The sequence below is a fragment of the Rhineura floridana genome, chromosome 19 (assembly GCF_030035675.1).
Source record: "Rhineura floridana isolate rRhiFlo1 chromosome 19, rRhiFlo1.hap2, whole genome shotgun sequence".
Lineage (NCBI taxonomy): Eukaryota > Metazoa > Chordata > Lepidosauria > Squamata > Rhineuridae > Rhineura > Rhineura floridana.
In genome coordinates, this window is record NC_084498.1 from 26,349,323 (window position 1) to 26,370,187 (window position 20,865).

The 20,865-nt window shown below is 48.9% G+C and overlaps 2 protein-coding genes across 2 annotated transcripts; both read left to right on the plus strand.

Moving 5' to 3' along the window:
* The first annotated feature begins 849 nt into the window (after positions 1-849).
* ISG15 (ISG15 ubiquitin like modifier) lies at positions 850-5,121 on the plus strand. Its single transcript, XM_061602555.1, has 2 exons — positions 850-1,042; positions 2,970-5,121. The coding sequence occupies exons 1-2, from the start codon at positions 1,040-1,042 to the stop codon at positions 3,462-3,464; spliced, it is 498 nt and encodes a 165-aa protein (XP_061458539.1). The 5' UTR covers positions 850-1,039; the 3' UTR covers positions 3,465-5,121.
* A 3,148-nt stretch (positions 5,122-8,269) lies between these two features.
* LOC133373482 (P2X purinoceptor 2-like) lies at positions 8,270-20,160 on the plus strand. The gene is made up of 12 exons (XM_061603272.1): positions 8,270-8,397; positions 10,151-10,286; positions 11,915-11,986; positions 12,247-12,313; positions 12,891-12,984; positions 14,212-14,292; positions 14,548-14,686; positions 16,756-16,886; positions 18,489-18,579; positions 19,108-19,173; positions 19,274-19,351; positions 20,053-20,160. The coding sequence occupies exons 1-12, from the start codon at positions 8,270-8,272 to the stop codon at positions 20,155-20,157; spliced, it is 1,188 nt and encodes a 395-aa protein (XP_061459256.1). The 3' UTR covers positions 20,158-20,160.
* The last annotated feature ends 705 nt before the right edge of the window (positions 20,161-20,865 follow it).

Genomic DNA, 20,865 nt, shown 5'->3' on the forward strand with positions numbered 1-20,865 from the left:
CACAACAGCTGAGCAACAAGTATGCAGTCTTTCACACAAACACTTAGACTTGTACAGGGACAGCTTACACTTGTGTTCAGTGAAACACGTGTAAACAAGTTTAAGCTGCAACATGATTCTCGTTGTAACAGATTCTTTAATGTATTAAAACATGCACGCCAATAATAATGTGCATGACCATTTAAGTATTGCTGTACACCACCTTGAGTCTCAATGGGGGAGGCAGTTCACAGAGAAATCCGTGGAGGAATAGGGCTTTCAGTGGCTGGCTACTACCCACAATGGCTCTGTCGGAGGACATAATTGCCTCTGAATACATGGATTGCTGGAAACTGCAGGAGGGAGACAGCGCTCTTGCGCTCAGGTCCTGCCTGTGGGCTTCCCATTGGGGCAATTGGTCGGCCACTGTGAGGGCAGGATGCTGGACCGGATGGGCCACCACTGGCCTGATCCAGCATCTGGGCTCTTCTGATGTTCTTTTCCTCTCCCCAAGGTGTGTGGGGGGGGGAGCGGGAGAGGAGCAGACTTATGGCTTGTCTGCTCAGCTCAGCTGGGTGGACTTAACGCTAGGTGTAAGCAACAAGGTGCCTCTGAGCATATGCAGAGGCACCTGGTTGGCCACTGTGAGGACAGGAGGCTGGGCTTTGATGAGCCTTGGGCCTGATCCAGCTGAAGGGCTCTTCTGAGGTTTTATGGACTTTTTTTTTTTTTTTAAAGAAGGACATCTGCGATTGCACAAAAACGCAGGCTGAAAAACGCCTCCGCGGCGGTCCCCCGTCTCTGATCAGTTTCGTTTTCCTGTCGGCCCGGCGAGGAAAAGGAAAGCGAAATGTAAAGCAGAGGCACTCCGGTCCCTTTTGCTTTCCTCAGAAGCTCCTCCTGGCGGTGAGCTCGGCAGAGCCGAACGGGTATAAAGCGGAGCTCAGAGGAAGGAACCGCAGCTGGGCGACAGCATCAGCTGAGGCACTAGCGGCTGGAGCCGACTCGCGTGTCCTCCTGGGCGGTGACTTCAGACGTGCTACACCTACTGGAAGGCTGAATGGTAAGGAGGGAGCCAGTTAGCGACGCGGTGCGGTGGAGTAGATGGGGTTGCCAACGGACCGAGGGAAAACGGGCTTGCACTGCTCTTCTGCCTTTAGAAGCAGCTTGGTTTCTAGATCTCCCATCGGAGGTGGTGGTTGGTTTGAACTTCTTAGCCGCTTGTTACACAAGAAGGGTGTCCAAGCAACTTACAACACTTTAAAAAGCATAACCATAGGCTAACATTTAAAAAAACATGACCATAGGGTTGACATCCCCCCTCAATCCATTACAATAAAGGCACATACAGTTCATAAACATCCACAAAACAACTCCCTGCCCCCACCCTTGAGTCCCTGAAAGTTGATTATGCCACAATCAATTTCTGAGTCTTTTAACTGCAGGGCTGGTTGAAATGTTGGCAACTTTAAGAGTTTGGGGGCGGCGTGTTCTATCTACATTAGCTTCTCCAACCTGGGGAAGTTCATCAAGTTGAGGATGGAGGGGAGAAAAAGGCTGCTCTAGCCTGGTCAATTTCACTCATGTAACCTTTGTGCTCTTTTTAGGGGTGAAAGTGACTAGTTCTTGGGCTTATCAGAGAAGGTCACAGACTGCCCTGTTCTGGCTGCTGCAGTTAAGAACATTGGTCCTACTGGATGGGGCCAGAGGGGAGATCAGGCCCAAGGGGGCCCATCTAGTCCAGCATCCTGTTCTCACAGTGGCCAACCAGATGCCCGTTGGGAAGCCCGCAAGCAGGGACCTGAGCACAACCGCAATACTCACCCCTCTTGCAGTTTCCAGCAACTGGCATTCAGAAGCAGGGTGCCTCTGGCCATTTGGCTTCCTGGGGCTACTTAACTCCCAATGAATTCCTACACTGCTCTTTGCAATCCAGTCTGCAAAATCCACAAAGTGGGGGGGGGCAGGCAGTTAGTGGGACAAAGACAAAAGAGGAGTCTGGTGCAGAAACAGCCTAGATCTATAAACTCCCTGATAAAAATGGCATGCTACCTTTAAACATAGAAGGAGATTTACAAATGTGTGATTTCCTGCCTCCCCCCAGCATATCTATTGGTGGTCCAGTCCTACCCTATTTGTTATGGGCTACTTCTTACTAAAAGTGGTACAGTCCCACCCTCCTTTTTTCTATGGAGTTCTTCCTACAAGTAAGAACATATCACAGATCTAACAGAAGGAAACCCTGAGCATTTGTAACTGTCTCAATCTGGGGGGGGGAGTAGAGACTGCTTGGCACCCTCACTAAACTACACTTCCCAGGATTCTTTGGGTGAAGCCAGGGCAATTAAAGCTTCTTAAAAGCAATGCAAGTTGGTAGTGTAGCTTTTCCAAACCTGGCCCTGGCTAAGTAAAGAGTGTCCAGCTATACTCACAGAAGATGGTTTATGCAGTTCAGTGAAAGCAACCAGTCTGTAGCTTGACGGCACAATCCCAATCATGTCAATTCAGAAATAAATCCTATTGAATTCCATGGGACTTCCTCCCAGGTAAGCAGGGGTTTGAGTGCAGCCTTAACAGAGTCATTCACATTCTGAACCAAGAGCCCTCTGGATGTTTTCATCCACAACTCTCATCTGCCCTAGCCAGCATCGCTGAGGCTGATGGGAATTGTAGTCCAAAGGAGCTGGGAGGCACCTGTTTGGGGGAGGGGGAGGGTGCATTAATTGATTTTGAGAAAGTGCTTCAGGGGTTTTTTTGGGGAGGGGTTGTGTGTGATAGGAACCTGCCTTAAATCAGACCATTGGCTCAGTGTTCCCTGCACTGACTGCCAGTGACTCTCCTGGATTTCAGACAGGGTTTGCTCCCAGCCTTACCTGGAGATTGAACCTGGGGCCTTCTACATGCAGGGCAGATGCTCTGCCAATGAGCCAAGGCCCGTCCCATGCATTGAGGGCTCTGCAAATTCCTTTGCTCTCTCCTTCCCTTCCCAGGCTCTCCGGCTGGATGTGAAGCTCCTGACAGGACAGCAGTGCTCCTTGGAGACCCCTGCCAGCAGAACCGTCTGGGATTTCAAAATCCAAATTGGGCAAAAGATGGGGGTGTCGCCGTATCAGCAGAAGCTGAGCTGCCAGAATGGCATCCACATCAACCTGCAGGACGGCGCGAAGCTCTCTGAATTCGGGCTGAAATCGGGAGACACCATCCTGTTGATGGTCACTAATGAGGAGACCATCACCGTCTTCCTGAATAACTCCAAGGGCCAAACCAGAACCTACAACGTCTTGCCTTCGGATACGGTGGACCGCTTCAGGGCCCGGGTTCAGCAACAGGAGAAGATCCAGAAAGAGCAGTTCTGGTTCACGTACGAAGGGAGACCTCTGGAGGATGGCCACAAGCTGTCAGACTACAACATCGCTCCCCACGGCACCATCTTTTTGAACATGCGTCTCCGAGGGGGCTGGGATTTGGTGGGTGGGTCAGCTTAGGAGCCACTTTGACCTTAGGCCATTGTTTCTCTAATTTTCTGATTTTCCTCACTTCTAATTTTTAATGCTGTCCCACCCTCGCTAATTGTATCATCAGGCTTCAGGTAGATAAATGTAGTAATACATAAATCTTACAGCAGATGTCTGGCTCTGTCAAATGGTGATCCCTATTTAGCTTCTCCTTCCCCTGAATTGTTTTTATTCAAGCAGTTGCTGTCAGAACTTTGTAACTTTAACAACTGGTTTCCTGTGCTCGCTTGGTTTCCTCTTCCCTCCTCCTCCCTTTCCCCCTTTTGTGTCATGTCTCTTATGTAAGCCTTTAAAAAAAGGGCTAAAAATGCTTAAAATAAATACTAAATGTTTATTTTCTCTGTCCTTGGCTTTGCTTCTACATTGTACTCAGGGCTGCTTATTGGTAGCTGTAAAACACACTGCTTTTAGAAATAAATAAAGAACAAAATTGCTTGTGTGATTGGTGCTCTTCCTGTTGACAAATTTTTATGGTTTCTCAACTTGTATGCTGTTCTGCATCATTGGCCCCAGTGTCATTTTAGAGCTTTTGGGCAATCATGCTGTGGGATTATGGGTATAGTTGCTGACCATGCTTGCTTTTGGTTGAGCTGTTACAATTCCTTGGGGTGTGGCATGCAGAGCTTTTATCAATTCAGTGCTGGCTGATTGGGTCTGATGGTCGTCCAAAACATCTGGAAGGCACTAGGTTGGCAAGAACTGCTAGTTGTACTTATGCTAGGGACGACTGGGTTTGAATCACTCTCTCCCAGCCTAACGTACCTCATCAGTTTGCTAGATGATGGGATGTATCACTGGAGTTCTGGGGGCCATATGCCAGTGATGGTTGGGACCAGGGGCAAAAATGAGCAATGGATGTTAATTTTAGCTAGGCATAGTAGGCTAGTTTCTACTCACACACACCCCTCTCCATCCGGGCATGCATATTCAAGGCCACATTCCAGTCAGGCAAAAACACTGAAGGAGGGTGCCTTGGGAAGGTGGTGGCAGTTCAGAGAGAGTCTTGAGGTCCAGATGTTAGATTTGGAAATAAAGTCGGTTTGATATAAGTTTGATATCGGTTTATTTCCTGGTGACCTGACCCTTATATTCCAGTGGCTAGTTGAATAAAAGCCTGTTTGAACTGGAAATGTATTCCTCCCTCATTCCCCTGCCCATATCTGTTCTTGAGGCCTTACATTAAGTTGCTAAGTCATATCACAAAAGAAACACCTATACTTTATTAGCATGGCTGAAGGCCTTGACACGCATATCCTTGCTTTGAAAAGTATGTAACTTGAATATTTTTCTTAGTTTAATGATCTTGCTTGTAACTGAACCCCACTGCCATTATCTATCTTTCGTTCCCCTGACAACCGAGTGCTTATCTCAAGGTCGTAGAAACTATGCAAGTCTCTGTCTGAAAGAAGGCAAGATGTTCCTGGTTTTTGTTATCTTAAAGCACCCCTCTTTTCATATCTAAGATACTACTTTGTCTAGTAGTGTTTTTCTGTTTCTTTATGACGTCTGCTCCCCATTTCTGTAACCATTGGGGAAACTATATAATCTGCTGCTTTACAATAAACGGGGTTCCCACTTCTGAAAGGCAACTAGCTTGCAGGTCTTGGGACCCCTTTGCAAAGGTAAACTGTGTGTGTATGTTATTTCCTGGCCTCTGGCAATAGGTTCTTGCTCTCAACTCCGCACCTTCCCGGGTGTATGCGAGCTGAGTAGACAGTGACAGCTTGCGTTGTTGGGTTTGGACCTAACACAGACAAGAGCTCTTCTGGACCAGGCCAAAGGGGGCCCATCTAGTCCAGCATCGTATTCTCAGAGTGCCCAACCAGATGCCCATTATGGGAAGCCCACAAGCAGGACTCGAGTTCAACAGCATTCTCCCACCTGCAATTCCCATCAACTGGTACACACTACCTCCGACAGTGGAAGTAAAACATAGCCGTTGTTGCTAGTAGCTATTGATAGACCTGGAGGGCTGCATTCAGCCCCCAGGGCCTGACACCCCCATCCTGACTGTAATAGCTATTGAACTAACGGCAAATACAGTCAGTGCGGCTTCCCCCAAAAGTACGAAGAGTCAGCGACTGAATAAAGTTTCATCTGCTGAATTTACACTTTTGCTTTTGGGGATCCTGCTCAATTAGTCTAACCCTGGATTCCCAAAGCAGGTTGTGGGATCAATGAAGCCATAAAATACTGTAATGAGATGGCATGTGTTTGTGTGTGTGTGGTAGATCTCTCAAGGATCATGCTACCACCTTGGTGACTGACAAAAAGATCCAGGATTAGCTAGACTCAAGAGTGCAGGAAATGGTCCTGCAAGATCTTTGCCCAGACATGTTCATCTGTGGTTATTATCAGTTCATCTGTGGCTTTTGTGATCAGGGCAGAAAGGTGGCTTATCCCTTCGTCTGCCACTTTGTCAGGGGAGCAGTGAACTCGCTGAAACTAAGCTGAATGTTCACCTATGCTCCCTTGTGCACATATGTAAACTAAGACATATTTCACAATTCTCCAGGGACCTCATTCCAAGGAAATAGAAGTTGGGCACATTCTGCATCCCTGGAGTCCAGAGAATTTGGGTCCATGCAACACTGCGCTAATTCCCCAACCTGGTGCTCTCCAGAGGATGATGGACCACAACTCCCATCAGCCCCTGCTAGCAAGGCCATTGCTGGGAGTCACACATTTGGGGAGAGAGCTGATGCCTGTGGGAAGCCCACAAGCAGGGATTCTGGTTCTCAGCAAGTGGTATCCAGAGGCAAACTGCCTCCAATGGTGGAGGCAGAACATAGCCATCATGGCTAGTAGCCTTCGATATCATTAACCCCCATGAATTTGTCCAGTCCTCCTTTGGAGCCATCCAAGTGGGTGGCCATCACTGCCTCTTGTGGGAGCGAATCCCATAGTTGTAACAATGCGCTGAGTGCAGAAGGACTTCCTTTTGTCTGTCCTGAATCTTCCAACAGTCTGCTTAATTGGATGCCCCCACTGGGTTGACACCATGCACAGCTTTAAATGCCTCTATAATGCCCCCCTTTGCTTCTCTTTTTAAAAAAATTAATCCCAAAGCCTTAAATTTTGTGAACCTTCTTCACATGGGTGTTGCACTCCTCCCATCATTTGGGGTGCCCTTCTGCTCCCCTCCCAGAATCCAAGGGGCGCAGGACAGTGGAGGCAGAGACCAGGAGGACTGCAGAAAAGGGCTTTCAATGCTCAGGGTGACATTGGCCCTCTGTCAATATTGACTTACTCTCCTACTCAAGTTTCAGAAGGTAAATCCTGAGTACAACTACTCAGAGGGGCCTAGTGTTTAAACTAGGACCAGAGAGCCATAGGTTCGATGCCCCCACCCCCGGTGACCCTGGGCCAGTCAGTGTTGCTCAGCCTAACCAACCGCACAGGGTTGTTGTGAGGACAACAAAGGGAAAAGCAAACCAAGAATTTCTCCAGAGGGAAATTAAAAAGAGTGTGTCTCTGTGCCACACAGTTCATTAATTTCAATTGGTCAGCTCCTAGTAGGACTTAGTTGAACATAACATTTTTTTCAGGGGAGGGGGCAACTGCCTTCCTTGCTCCCCCTCCCCCAAGGATGCCCATAGCTGGGCGCTTCCCAATGGGTACTTAATATTGCAAACAAGTTATTGAGGTATTGCAAACAGGTAGTTGGCAAAAGATTTTTTTTTATTTTAAATTAAACTGATCAGATTAATGACATGCAATAGTATGGGCCAATGACAGGCTATGGCCATGCAACTGTGACTGAACATGCCTAATCACGTCAAATCTTGGAAGGTAAGCAAAATCAGGCGTGGTTAGAACTCAGATCGGTTGCGTGGACACTGCAAAAAGCTTGCACATATGAAGAGTACCCATCCAGTGGTGTAGTAGTCTGGGGTCTTGGGGGGGCTCTTAGACCCCTTACGTTTTTGGGAGCAGGGTCCCAATCTCTCCGGCATCCTATGAGGCAATTAGCATGAAAGGGGAGTGGGTTAGCCGCTGAGAAGAGTCTTCTAATGTTCCTCCTTGTCCTTTCCTGCTGATTGGAGCCAAGCAGAATGAAAGGAAATGAGTCAGCCACTGAGAAGACTCTCTTCAGTAGCTAACTCCCTTTTCATGCTTATTGGCTCCTAGGGGTGTCTATTTTTGTGAGAGAAGGCATTAACAAGGATCTTATTTTCAACACCACAGCAAAAAAGGGGGGGCAAGGCTGTGACTGTCATGGAGGGATCCTGCACTTCTGAATTTGCCACTACACTACTGTACCCTTCCCATAAAAAAAAATCTGGAAGTACCCAGTGCCTGAAAGAGAGAGAGAGAGAGAGAGAGAGAGAGAGAGACTCTTCTTGATTCTGTTGTATGCACCACAATTGAAAAACAGATTGAGGAGGGTCTGATAGGTGCACTGCCACTGTCTGGCCACAGAAGGCGCCACTGCCACAGGGACAGGCAGCTATTGTCTTGCTCCAGAGGACCCTTCCAGCCTTCAGGCAAATGTGGCTTTGCTCACTGCAAGAGCGCAAGCAGGGAGAGGTGCTTCTCTTTTGCACGCAAGGTCTCCCTGGCATGAACTAGAACGTGGAGGCTGAGCAAGGCTGGTGTCTGTTGCTCGAAGACCGTGAACCACTCTCGCTGCAGGACCGGGGAAAGACAGAGCCGGGGACCCCCTGGAGTCAACAGCCTTGCACCTCTTCAGGAGAAGATCTCAGGGGGGGTGCGCAGCATCTGCCTGGAGCTCCCCTGTTCCTCCCTGTTCCCTACCCTGGGGAAGGAACATAATGGGCTGCTGGGACTATTTGTGGGAGTTCTGGAACTACGAGACCTCCAAGGTGATCGTGGTGAAGAACAGGCACCTCGGGGTCATCTACAGACTGGTCCAGCTTCTGATCCTGGTCTATTTCATTTGGTAAGTCACTGCCACCTCTGGGCAGGGGTGCAGTTAGGCGATTCTTCGAGAGTCAGGACTTCATGATGTTAAGGGAGGGGGGCTGGACTCTCGAGGTGGGAATGTATTTTCTTTCTCTTTCTTTAAAATGTGGCAAGCCAGCCCTGTTGCATTTTTTTGGGGTGGTGGTGGTTCTCCTGAACATTTTGCTGAGCAGTGTCTTCTCCAAAGTCCCTGCCCTGAAGGCACCATCACTGAGATGATCTAGGGACACCTCAAGCGGTAATCGGCAAGCAAAGAGCAGAAAAGTTGTAGCGTTAGTGGCAGAACACTTGCTCTGCATGCAGAAGGTCCGAGCTTCAGTCCCCAATGGCATCTCCAGGTAGGGTGGAAAAGACTCCTTGCCCAAAACCCTGGAGAGCCGCTGCCGGTCAGTGTAGACCAGGTATGGGAACCTGTGGTCTTCCAGATGTTGCTGAACTATAACTCCCATCATACCTGACCACTGACCATGCCTAGTAGGGCTTATGGGAGTTGTTATTCATCCACATTTGGAGGGCCACAGGGTCCCTACTCATGGCTTAGGCAATACTGAGCTTGATAGACCAATGGCCTGACTCCATATAAGGCAGCTTCCTATGTAACACGCCGCCAGAGAGAGACCAGAAGTATATTTATCTGTTGCATGCACATGTTCTTTGTTTCCAGTTATTTAGCAGTTTCCATGTACGTGGTGTCACTATACAAAGTCTCACAGGCAAAAGAGACAAGTCCCTGCCCCGTGGAACATGCAGTCTAATTTGCAAGCTGTAACGCAGAACAGCAAGTTTTGATGTGAAGAAGGGGGTCAACATATGATGGGGGGCAATCCTAAATGAGTTTAGCCGCGTCATTTGAGCCTGGGGAAGTCCCTCCGCTAAACATTTTTGATGGAATCTGCACTTCCGTTATGACGCAGAGTGCCCACATTCGCATCTAGACATGACGCTTTTTGCATATTTTTGTTGTCTCAATGCTTCTTGCCTCCTGCCCCCCAATACAGGCACCATGCAGACTGAGCAAGGCTGTGTGAGGTTCTGTCCTCCAGTCAGGGAGCAGATCTTGCTTTATAGCCGTTGGCCATTGTGAGAACAGGACTCTGGACCAGATGGGCCGTTGGACTGATCCAGCAGTCAGGCTCTTCTTCAGTTCAGAATTGTGAGATTAAGGGAGATGGCTTGTGGGTTGGAGGAGGTGATTTCCAGGCAAGGCTGAATCTTGTCATTTCAATTAAAAATAAAATACACTTCATCTGTGTTGCTGGTGTTGATAACAATAACAATTTGATTTCTTACTCATTCTTTACCATAAGCTCCCAGAGCAATTTACAGGAGCTTGAAAATACAATATTAAAATCAGTTTAAAACAAATTGCAATCTAGATGGGTATGTGGCACCGACCCTTTGGAATTCCCTCCCCTGAAATATTGGACAGGTGCCATCTCTGTGATCTTTTCAGTGCCTCCTGAAGACCTTCCTCTTTCAACAAGCCTTTTAAGTAGAGACCTTATCCCGGTCTGCATCTGGGCTGGAATTGCTTATAAGATGTTTTTAAAGAATTTTTAAAAAACATGTCTTAATGATGTTTTGTTTTAATATATTTTAATGTCTGTTTTTATGATGTTTTAGAGTGTTTTAGTGCTTTTGTTTGTCACCCTGGGCTCTTACTGGGAGGAAGGGTGGGATACCACTACTACTAATATGGAAGGTACAAGACTCTGTGGATTTTGCTACAGGTACGTGTTCATCATTCAGAAGGGCTACCAAGAGAGAGAGTCTGGCCCAGAGAGCTCCGTCATCACCAAGGTGAAGGGCGTCACTCGCTCACAGAACAAGGTGTGGGATGTGGAGGAATATGTGAAGCCACCAGAGGTGAGGAGATGGGAGTGCCCCCTCCAGGCAGAGCAACATGCCCAACAAACCACTCTGTAGAAGAAACACAGAAATGCCTTCTGTGCATCATACATGGCAAGGGTAGCCAATGTGGATGTCCTCTAGATGTTGCTGGGCTACAACTGCCATAATCCCTTCTGTGTGACTGATGGCAGCGCTGGATGGGGCCGATGAGAGATGGAGTCCAATGACCTCTGGAGGGCACCACATCAGCTATTTCTGATTATAAGGTGTCAGGCTTGGTTTCCAACAATGCCAGTGGATAAAAGTGAGAACAAACTCTGCTTGACACCCTGAAGAGCCATTGGGGGAAACCAGGCCAAATGGACCTTTTGTGGGTATGGAAGCGGGTTCCATTTAGTTCATTGGGGGTTATTCTCAAGCACAGTGGCTACTAGCCACAATGGCTATATTCTCCCACCACTGCTGGAGGCAGGACACCTCTGAATACCAGTTGCTGGGAACCACAAGTGGGGAGAGTATTGCTCTTGCACTCAGGTCCTGCTTGTGGGCTTCCCATAATGGGCATCTGGTTGGCCATTGTGAGAACAGGATGCTGGACTCGATGGGCCCCCTCTGGCCTGACCCAGCTGCTGCAGGGCTGTTCTGAGGTTCTAAAAGTGCATAGGATTGTACAGAGCCAGCACTAGAGGCCCTTCAGGGTGGGTGGGTAGGTAGTGTTCCCTTCTGTGATCCACAGCAATATCAGCTCCTGACCCTGCTGTGGATCGCAGAGAGGGAGCTCCCAGACACCCCCCAACTTCCATGCAGGCCCATGATGCCCGCCTGCATACCCCACCTACCTTTCACTTGAAGCCAATGCCGGCTGCATTCCGGGTGCATGCCTGCCATCAACCAAGATGGTGGCTGAGGCTTCCCTAAGGGGCTGATGACCTTGCCGCCATCTTGGTTGATAGCAGGCATGCACGCACAGCACGGCCAGCATTCACTTCAAAGGAAAGGTAGGTGGGGCGTGCCTGTGGGTGGCTGGCCCTGGGGCAGGCAGGTGCTCAAGGGCCCCGGCATACCTGCTGCCGGCCCTGGGATTGTACCTTACATTTGAGAATGGGGTGGGGGCATGCTGACCATTGGCCAGGTTGGCTGGGACAGATGGAAGTTGGAGTCCAACAACATCTGGAGCCCTCCACCCCTGAAGATAGCATACCCCACAAGCGCTTGGGAGAGTTTGGCCCATTGAATGGAGATACCAAGTTCCTTCCTTCGTTCTCCAAAAAAGAAAGGATGGAATTCGGCTCTGCCCTGGAGATGAAGTTCATTCAGTATTTATTGTTTCATGAAATCCCACCCTTTCCTACAAGGTTAGGCTGAGAGATGGTGACTGGCCCATGGTCACCCAGTGAGAATCATGACTGGGTGGGGATTTGAACCAGGATCACCCAGGTCTCTGCCCTACAACTCCAACCACTACATCACCACTGAGTCTTTATTGCAAGGATCTTAGGATGGGAGTCAGTTCACTAGGCAGAAGAGAATTAAAAGAAATTGTATATGGTTACATGATGTTGGGTTAATCGAATCCGCATCCTGGCGCCCACTCAGCAGACTGATTGGTTGGATGCTTTGTTTTCTCTCTGTCTACTCTGCAGGGGGGTAGCGTCTTCAGTATCATCACCCATGTCCAAGTCACCCCCTCGCAGACTCAGAAGGAGTGCCCAGAGGTAGGAAAAGCCAAGCCAGCTATTCCTCATCCCTGATTGGCTACCCCCAGTTCCTTTATCTCAAAGTTTGTGCCTTTGTTCAAAGAGGCACTAACCATCCTGTGGGCTGTTTGGTCAAACCTGTTACAGCATCCCTCATTGGCCTTGGCTTGCTTACCTGTTCTTTACACTGCAAACCTGATTTATCTGTGAGATGTGCCAGGATTGCACTTGGTACTGCCGCGTGCATCCGACTGCCCTTCCAACCACTCTCTTTGCAGAACATGAGGGCTCTGTGCCACTCTGACAGCGACTGTGCCACAGGTGAAATGGACATGCTGGGCAATGGTGAGTCACCGCTTCTCATCTCCCATCAAGAGCCGGCATGACTCAGGGCCTAAGAGGGAGAGCTGCGAAATCCCTGGCTTGGGGATTTCGTCTCAATTTTTCCTCAATTTTTAGTTGTTTCTTTTATTTTCTTTCATTTATATCCTGCTGGTCTTTTGTTACGGAACCCAAGGTGGTGTGCATGTGATTCACTGACCAGACCTGGGCCTTCACCGTGGTGGTAGCCTCAGGTGCCTTCAGGCCATACCCTGGGGACTTCAACCACAAATGTCCCTAAGCTAGCCTTCCCAAATCTGGGGCCCTCCAGATGTTTTGGACTACAACTCCCATCAGTCCCAGCCACTGCAGCTGTCTGATGCCAAGGCTTCTGGGAGCACAGCCGCACAGGCTGGGGCTGCTGGGAGCTGTAGTCCAAAACACCCAGCAGGCACCAGGTTGGGGAAGGTTGCCTTGTGCACCGTTCTCTCAGATTCCATCCCTCTCTGCAGCATGGGGACACCCCCCCCGTCAGGCTCAAAAATGGGGTTACGGGGTCACCAGCGCCCATCTATGCATCGGTCCTTTTTCCTCTTCACAGGAGAGAAGACAGGGCATTGCATCCCCTATAACCGCAGCAAGAAAACCTGCGAGATTAAGGCCTGGTGTCCGGTGGAGGACAGAGCATCTGTCAGGTAATGCAGGGGACGGAGACACACAGAGGAAAGGGAAGCCTGTCCTCTCTCCCTCAGATGCTTCTTCCTGTGAGGAAGGCTCAAAGACAAAGATTTTGCTCCCACCTCTAAGGCCTGGAGGAACGCTTTCCCCCTAGTGTGATAAAAAGTGGGACAATAAGAAACTCAGATGCGTATATGATGTCAGGAATGGGGGAACCCGAGGCCCTCCAGATGTTGTTGGACTCTAACTCCCATCGCCCCAGACCATTGGCCACGGCGGCTTCTGGGGTTGATGGGAGTTGCCATCCAGCAACATCTAGAGAGCTGCAGGTTCCCCGTCCTGGATTTCATTTCACTGACAAGAGCCAGTATGGTCCGGTTATATTCACAGTGACATGAGGAAAGGGCCGTTGCCCAGTGGGTAGGGCATCTGCGCTGCATGCAGAAGGTCCAGTTCAGGCACCTCCATGCCTGAAACCCTGGAGAGCTGCGGCCTGTCAGTGAGCCAGATGGACCAATGGCTTGACTCAGTATAACAGGGACTGGAAAGTTACAATCTACCTTAACAAGAAACACACCATGCTCAAAGAGGAGTGAAGGTGCGCCTATGAAACACACAATGAAATGTAAACATTTAATGCACATGTATTGTTAAGCCAACATAAAATCACTGCTGGAATTCCGCATGTGGTATCGAATCAATGCCCATATAAGGTAAAATACAAAAAACAGAATCCAGCCAGAAAATTCTGCGCATGTAATAAATCAAGGCTTATGCAAGACGAGAGACGGAAACAAAGTTTGGCCAAAGGCGTTTCGACAAAGAGTCTTCTTCAGTGGCCTTGTGACTTAATAAGCGTACACTGTAAAGGGTAAAAGATAAAAATATGTTAAGAAAAATAAATAAATTATAGTGTATAGTGTATATGGGATTCAATACCACATGCAGAATTCTAGCAGTGATTTTATGGTGGTTTAACAATACATGTGCATTAAATGTTTTTATTTATTTATTATTTGATTTATATCCCTCAAGCCCTTCCTCCAGCAGGAGCCCTTTTGTGTTTCTTATGTGCACCTTCACTCCTCTTTGAGCATTGACTCTGTATAAGGCAGCGCCCCGTGCTTCTGTGACAACAGGGAACATGTCTACTTAGCCAGCCCCCAACCCTTAAAAGTGGAGGGGTGTGTCTGTGTGTGGTCTTTTCTAGCTTGACTTTAATACTGGTCGCCTTTGCTTCCTAGTGAGAATTTAGCAGTGATGGCGGCAGAGTTCACCGTTCTGATCAAGAACAACATCCACTTCCCTCGCTTCCGCTTTTCCAAGTAAGAACTTCATCACATCCAGACTGCCCTCGGTGGGTTTGGTTGTCTGACCCAAGTCACCAGAGGAAAGTTCTGAAAGCGGGTCACAGAACTTGCTGCAGCCAACGACTGCATCCCACACGGATGATGACGTTGGATGACGTATTCACTGTCCATGTCAACCTTGCTCTTTTTGACACACACCTGTGCCAAACCAAAAATGCTTCTGCAAACAGGGAGTTTGTGCTTCTAACCCTTGTCCCATCTTGCCTCTAGAGGGAATGTCAAGGATGGCCAAGATGGCTACCTGAGGAACTGCACCTTCAACGAGACCACAGACCTCTACTGCCCCATCTTCAAGCTAGGTTTCATTGTGGAGCAAGCTGGCGAGAACTTCTCCGACCTGGCCGAAAAGGTAAATATTACAAGGTATTTAAGAAACTGCGTTTTACTGAGTCAGGTTCATCTAGTTCAGAATTGTTGACACCGACTGGCAGCACTTCCTGAAATAATGTGCAAACCAAAAGATAGCCGTCCTTCGAAATATTGACTTCTCCAAATTTTGCAACGCAGTTCTCCAAGATTAGGAGAGCATACCCTATTAGGGTAAGGCGTGCATAAGAATGCATACATTTTTAAATAACCTACAAAATGCATAATACTTTGGGAAACTGCTTTGCAAAACTGTGTATATTAGGCAAAAATTGCATGGAGAAATGTTGTACTTTAGGAGAAATGCACCCTAAAATGTGGAAATGGACAGATTCCCCCCATCTCTATCTCTGCTTGAAGCTTGGCAAATTGTCTTGGGCAGGGGTGGGGGGCTTCTCTCTCCCCACTTTGGGTAATGCATGCCTGCCATTTCCTGCCCTCTTTTTGCACGTTGAGGGACACCCCCAACCTCTCTCTCAGGCCTTGCCAATTCCGGGCAGCTGTCTGGCCTCTAATTGCCTCTCTCTTCACATCAATCACCTCTCATAGCTCTCCTGGGACGGCACATGTATTATCGGTTGCCTCTGTAAAGCTGACCTATCAGCCATCCCGGCAGCCACGAGCTTTGCCACTGACAAGAGAAAGAATCGTGTGGCCCCTGGGATTTGCTCTTATAGCCAGCCTAGCTGGACTCCGCAGCATTATGTAGCCCGGCCAGGATCAGATGCATCTCTCACCTACCTGTCTATGTGATCTTTGTTCCCCAGGCAGTGGGAATGCCCGGGGAATCAATGAAGTGAGGCAGAAAAGCTGCCGGTGGGTGAGGCCAGCAGATCCCACATAAAAGCGATTGAAAAATCAAAATGCCAAAATTGTAATGCCCTTGTACAAATCCGTGGTGCACTCCCACGTGGAATGCTGTGTACAGTTCTGGTCGCCACAGCCCAAAAGGACATTGTGGTACTGGAAAAGATTCAGAAAAGGACGACCTTGGTAGTTCTGCCACCCTCGGAAGCTCAGGGTGGTGGCAGCCCGGGAAAGGGCCTTCTCGGTGGCAGCCGCTAAGCTGTGGAACTCCCTCCCACCAAGGTGCATCTGGCAAGTTCATTATACAACTTTCGGGGAATGCTGAAGATGCACCTTTTTACCCTGGCCTTTGACACCTGAGACGTATATTTTTAGGACCCACCCTATTTTCTGTGATGCTGCTTTTTGGTTGTTTTTAACTCTTTTTAATTATGTTTTTTAAATTGTTGTAACCTGCCCTGGCATCTTTGGGTGAAGGGCAGGTGGTTGCTTTTTATTATTATTATTATTATTATTATTATTAGTAATAATAATAATAGAAATAGCTGCCAAGATGATGAAGGCGATGGAGCGACCCCCTCTATGAAGGAAGGTTGCAGCATGTGGGGCTTTTTAGTTTAGAGAGAAGGCAAGTAAGAGGTGACACGATAGAAGGGTATAAAAAGTATGCATGGCGTGGAGAAAGTGGACAGAGAAAAGTTTTTCGTCCTCTCACTTAGCAATAGAACTCGTGGACATCCAATGAAGCTGAATGTCGGAAGATTCAGGACAGACCAAAGAAAGGTCTTCTTCAAACGGCGCATAGTTAAACTGCGGCATTTGCTCCCACAGGAGGCAGTGATGGCCCCCAATTTGGGGGGCTTAGACAGATTCATGGAGGATAAGGCTATCAGTGGCTGTTCCTGCTCCATGGCTGGAAGCAGTATGCTTTTGACTACTAGTTGGTGGGGACCACAGATATAGGGAAATGCTGTTGCACTCGGGTCTGGATGACCAAAATCTCTGCTTGGCCACTGTGAGAACAGGATGCTGGACTAGATGGGCCCCTGTTGGCCTGATCCACCAGCCAGGCTCTTCTTAAAAGGCACTGTTTCTGCCCATCCTATGAGTCATTTAAGCACACCTGTATCCCCGGTGGTGGTCATGTGGGTACCACAGACACATTGCCCAGTGTGGGCTTGTGGTGTTTGGAAGGAGGGCTCCCCCCTGCCCTTCGCTGACCCAGTGCCTCCTTTTTCTCGGCAGGGTGGCGTGATTGGAGTGATCATTAACTGGAATTGCAACTTGGACCTGCTGGATTCTGAGTGCAACCCTCGTTATTCCTTCCGCAGGCTTGATCCCAAGTGGGCCCAGGCATCCTCTGGATACAATTACAGGTAAGGGCACAACTTTGTTTTGGAAGGGCTGGCTCAAGCTCTTTTGCTGCCTTCAGTGAAAAAGAATTGCACAGCCCCCCCCCCCCCGCATCTTGTTACATGTGTGCCCGTAGGGCAAATGCATGTTGTCTCCCTTGCATGGAGTGAGAGCCAACTCAACCTTTTTTGTTGTGTGAGACAAAGAACAAGATGATTGTTAAGATAGGCAGAGGGGGCCCGTTTGGTAGTCCCACTGGCCTGGGAGAGGGCATTCTCTGGGGCAGCCCCTAAGCTGTGGCATTGGAGTCCACTATCCTGTTTCTCATAGTGGCCAATCAGATGCCTCCGGGAAGCCCACAGGTGAGGCGTGAAAGCAATAGCCCTCTCCCAATGCTGTTGGTGCCCTGTGGCCCTCATCCCTAACAGACAGGCCGCCTCCTCCTCCTTTGTCTAATCCTTGTGGAAAGCCCCTAAGCGAGTGGCCATCCTAACATCCTGTGGAGGCAAGGCATCGTTTGCAAGAGTTGAGCCGCTTCAGAGAGCAGTTTTGCACCAGAGCTTTACCTAAACCCCGGAGCCCCTTTTTGCCTTAGCAAGGATGGTCCTGTGCCTGGCCTAGGCAAGCATCAGAGGCATTCAGCCAGTGAGCGGGGGGAGCAGCCAGAGCTTGGAAGATTACTTTAAAAAAGTAATAAGTTACAGTTACAGTTACATGGCGCCCCAAAAGTAGTAATTACCATTACAATTACAATTGCTCTGAAAGTAACTGATTACTTTACTTTTACTCAAAAGTAATTGCTACAATTACATTCTAGTTACTTTTTTAAAAAAAATGCCTACAAGGTGCTGGCCTTGGCTGCTGCATATCTAAGTAGCCTAAAACAACATTAAAAATAAGCACACACACAGAGAGAGTAGTAGAATATTTTTTTTTTATCCATAAGATTAACAGAATGGCATAACAGAATCTCACATCCCCTCACCCCACCCCCAGCAATGATGATACCCCAACACACATATTTTTGTATATATATATTGCCTTCAGCTCTTTTCTCCTTCCACTCCTGTCAATTTTTAAACAATTGTTTTCTCCACCCCGTCTCGCTCTCCACCTCCTCCCACGTCACCTCCTAAGCACCCACAGAGCATGAAGGAAGAACAACGCTGCACAGAAGCCCAATTTGAAGCACATGGTTTTTATTCACAAATCAGAGGAGCAGAAGACTTCCCCTGCTCCCCACCCCAAGTAATGCGCAAAAGTAATGCTGGAAACGTTACAAGTACGCCTCAAAAGTAATGAAGTTACTACTCATTCTATTACCAGCAAAATGTAATGAAGTTACCCACTAGTTACTCAAAAAGTAATAACTTGCAAGCAATTCGTTCCTTGTAACTAGTTACTTCCAAGCTCTGGGAGCAGCTCATAGGCTAGGGCAGCCATCGTACAGTGGTGTAGCTTTTAAGCGCCAGCATTTTCCATCTGATCGTGCATGTTTAGGTGGGGGAAAGAGCTATTTTCTTGGTCACCTGGCTTGTCGTCCACCGGGCCATCGCACCTAAGCAGGAGGACCAGATTGTTCTGTGCCAAGGTTCTGTCTCACACCTTTGACTTTCGGCATACAGGTTTGCCAAGTACTACAAGTGCCGGGAGCAGAGCACACGCACTTTGATCAAGGCTTACGGCATCCGCATCGATGTGATTGTGCATGGGCAGGTAAGGGGCGGCACAGCTTTCCTCCTGTGTCCTCCTCCCCTCAAACTGGGCGCTTGCTTGTATGGCTACTGGTGGGGGACTTGGCTACTGGGAATGTGTGCTGCGTTGCAAAGGTAATGTTTGGAGCAAGCCTCAGAAGAGGGAGTGGGACACCCTTTCCAGCCCAAGGGCTGTAGCCCCTTGAGGGCAACCTTCCAGGCATCACATGCCCATAGTGGGTGGGGCCAAGGGCAAAAGTGGGCGGAGCAACAGATGCAACTGTTACCTTGCACAGTAGGGCTACATTCAACAAGAGGGTTGCAGGCACACATCTCTCTATCCTCGACCCAGGCAAGCAAGTACCAGTGCAAGGACGCATTCCAGACAGGGAAAAAGCACTTCAGCCGGGTGTGGAGCTGGGTTGGCGAGGGGCATGGCCTGGGCAGCTTCCTGAGAGCCAGAGAGAGGGGGCTGGAGGGCTGCATGTGAACACCAGGCCTGAGGTTGCTGCAACTGGGCTGATTGGGATTCTGCCCCTTTCTCCCCCAGGCAGGGAAGTTCAGCCTCATCCCCACCATCATTAACCTGGCCACGGCACTGACGTCGGTGGGAGTGGTGAGTACCGGAGGCTGCGACCACCACCTCTTGCTTTCATTCCATTGGAAGGACCTTGCCTGGTCCGATGTGGATCACCTCTGTCTTGCTCCCTTGGCAGGGTTCCTTCCTTTGTGACTGGATCTTGTTGACCTTCATGAACAAGGATGGCGTGTACAGCACCCGGAAATTTGACCAGGTAGGGAGTGCTGCCCAACGGATAGGAGCAGATTGGGCTCAAGGTATTTGGCGCCCAAGACAGAAAATCCACATACAATGGAGCACAATCTAGTCAGAAGCTCTCTGGCCCTAGACCAGTTGGGACTGGGCAAGAGTACAACTCCGATGGCAGCAGTCTGTGCTTAGCAAACTGGGAATCCTTTTCACACCAAGTTGTTGGCCAAGCGATCTCCAACAATGTGCAGTTGAAATGCATGGACAGGTTACTATGGGCCCTCTATGCACAGGGGGAAGAGCATTGGGACTCACACTCCCTTTGTGCTGCAAATGAGCTCTAGCAGATGCCCAATGCGGTGTTTCTGATGCGTTGCCGGAGAAGGGAAAGAGATAGCAGGCAAAGTGCTAGAACAGACTGCTCTACTGCAGATATACATGTGGATGCACCATCTTTCAATGCTCCCCCACCCCCCAAATCAAGAATCTTAGTCTTTGGAGTGCTGCTTTTCCACTTGCAGGGAGAGGTTTTGTGTTGCCTTTAAAGCTGGGGCAGGTAACCTATGGCCCTCTGGGAGTTTCTGGATTCCAACTCCCATCAGCCACACCCAGCATGGCTTACAGACAGGGATTATGGGAGGTGTAGTGGCTGGGTTGGGACCCTGATCAGTCTGTCAAGTCCTTGGGCTACTCCAACTGCCTCTCCTTTCTCCCACTTCTGGCCAGATGCCCAGGTGCCCAGAGGAGACTCTGACAACGGAATGCAGCCTGACCGGTTCCTGCACCCAGGCCTTCTCACCTGCAGACTCCAAACCTCCCGTCCATCTTTGAGGATCAAGGCTCATCTCTTCTCAATTTCCAAGGACAGCTTTGGCACCTGATGAAAAGCAGCCGCTTCCCACTGAAAATCTCCCAGCACAATAAAACTAGCCAACCGTGATGGTGCCAGGGACTCATCTTGGTTTTACCACAAGACTTGTGGCTTCTGTTTCCTTGAGCACACAAAAAATGGCCCCATGAACCCCTGGAGGGAGAGATGAGGGTAGGCAGGAACTGAGCCTTGTACAGACCTAAAATCTGCTAGGCCTGGCTTCATCCTGTCTCTTCTTCATATGAACCTTCATGCAACAGCACTATCTCCCCTCTTGAGATTCCCAGTTGGTCATGTTCACCAACCTCAATCCGTCTATTCTGTGTATGACTAATATTGGATGCAATTTAGGTCTCCTTCAGTTCCTAAATCTTTAAGCTTAGGTGATTCACCAACTATCATATTCGTCATCTGCCTGCCTGCAAAAAAATCAGGATGCTCAGGAAATGGTTGTCCGCAAGTGCCCAATGTTGGCTATTGAACAAACATACATTCCGACTGGTTTGCAGGGAGGTTAGAGGACCTTGCGTCAAATCAAGCATTAATCCAACACTTCTCAGTCCATTTCCGTTACTTTTCTTATCGCAAAAAAGTCCAGTCTTCTGGGAAAGGGGTTTGTTGCACAGGACCTCCCAAATAACTGTGTGTGTGTACTGCCTTCAAGTCGA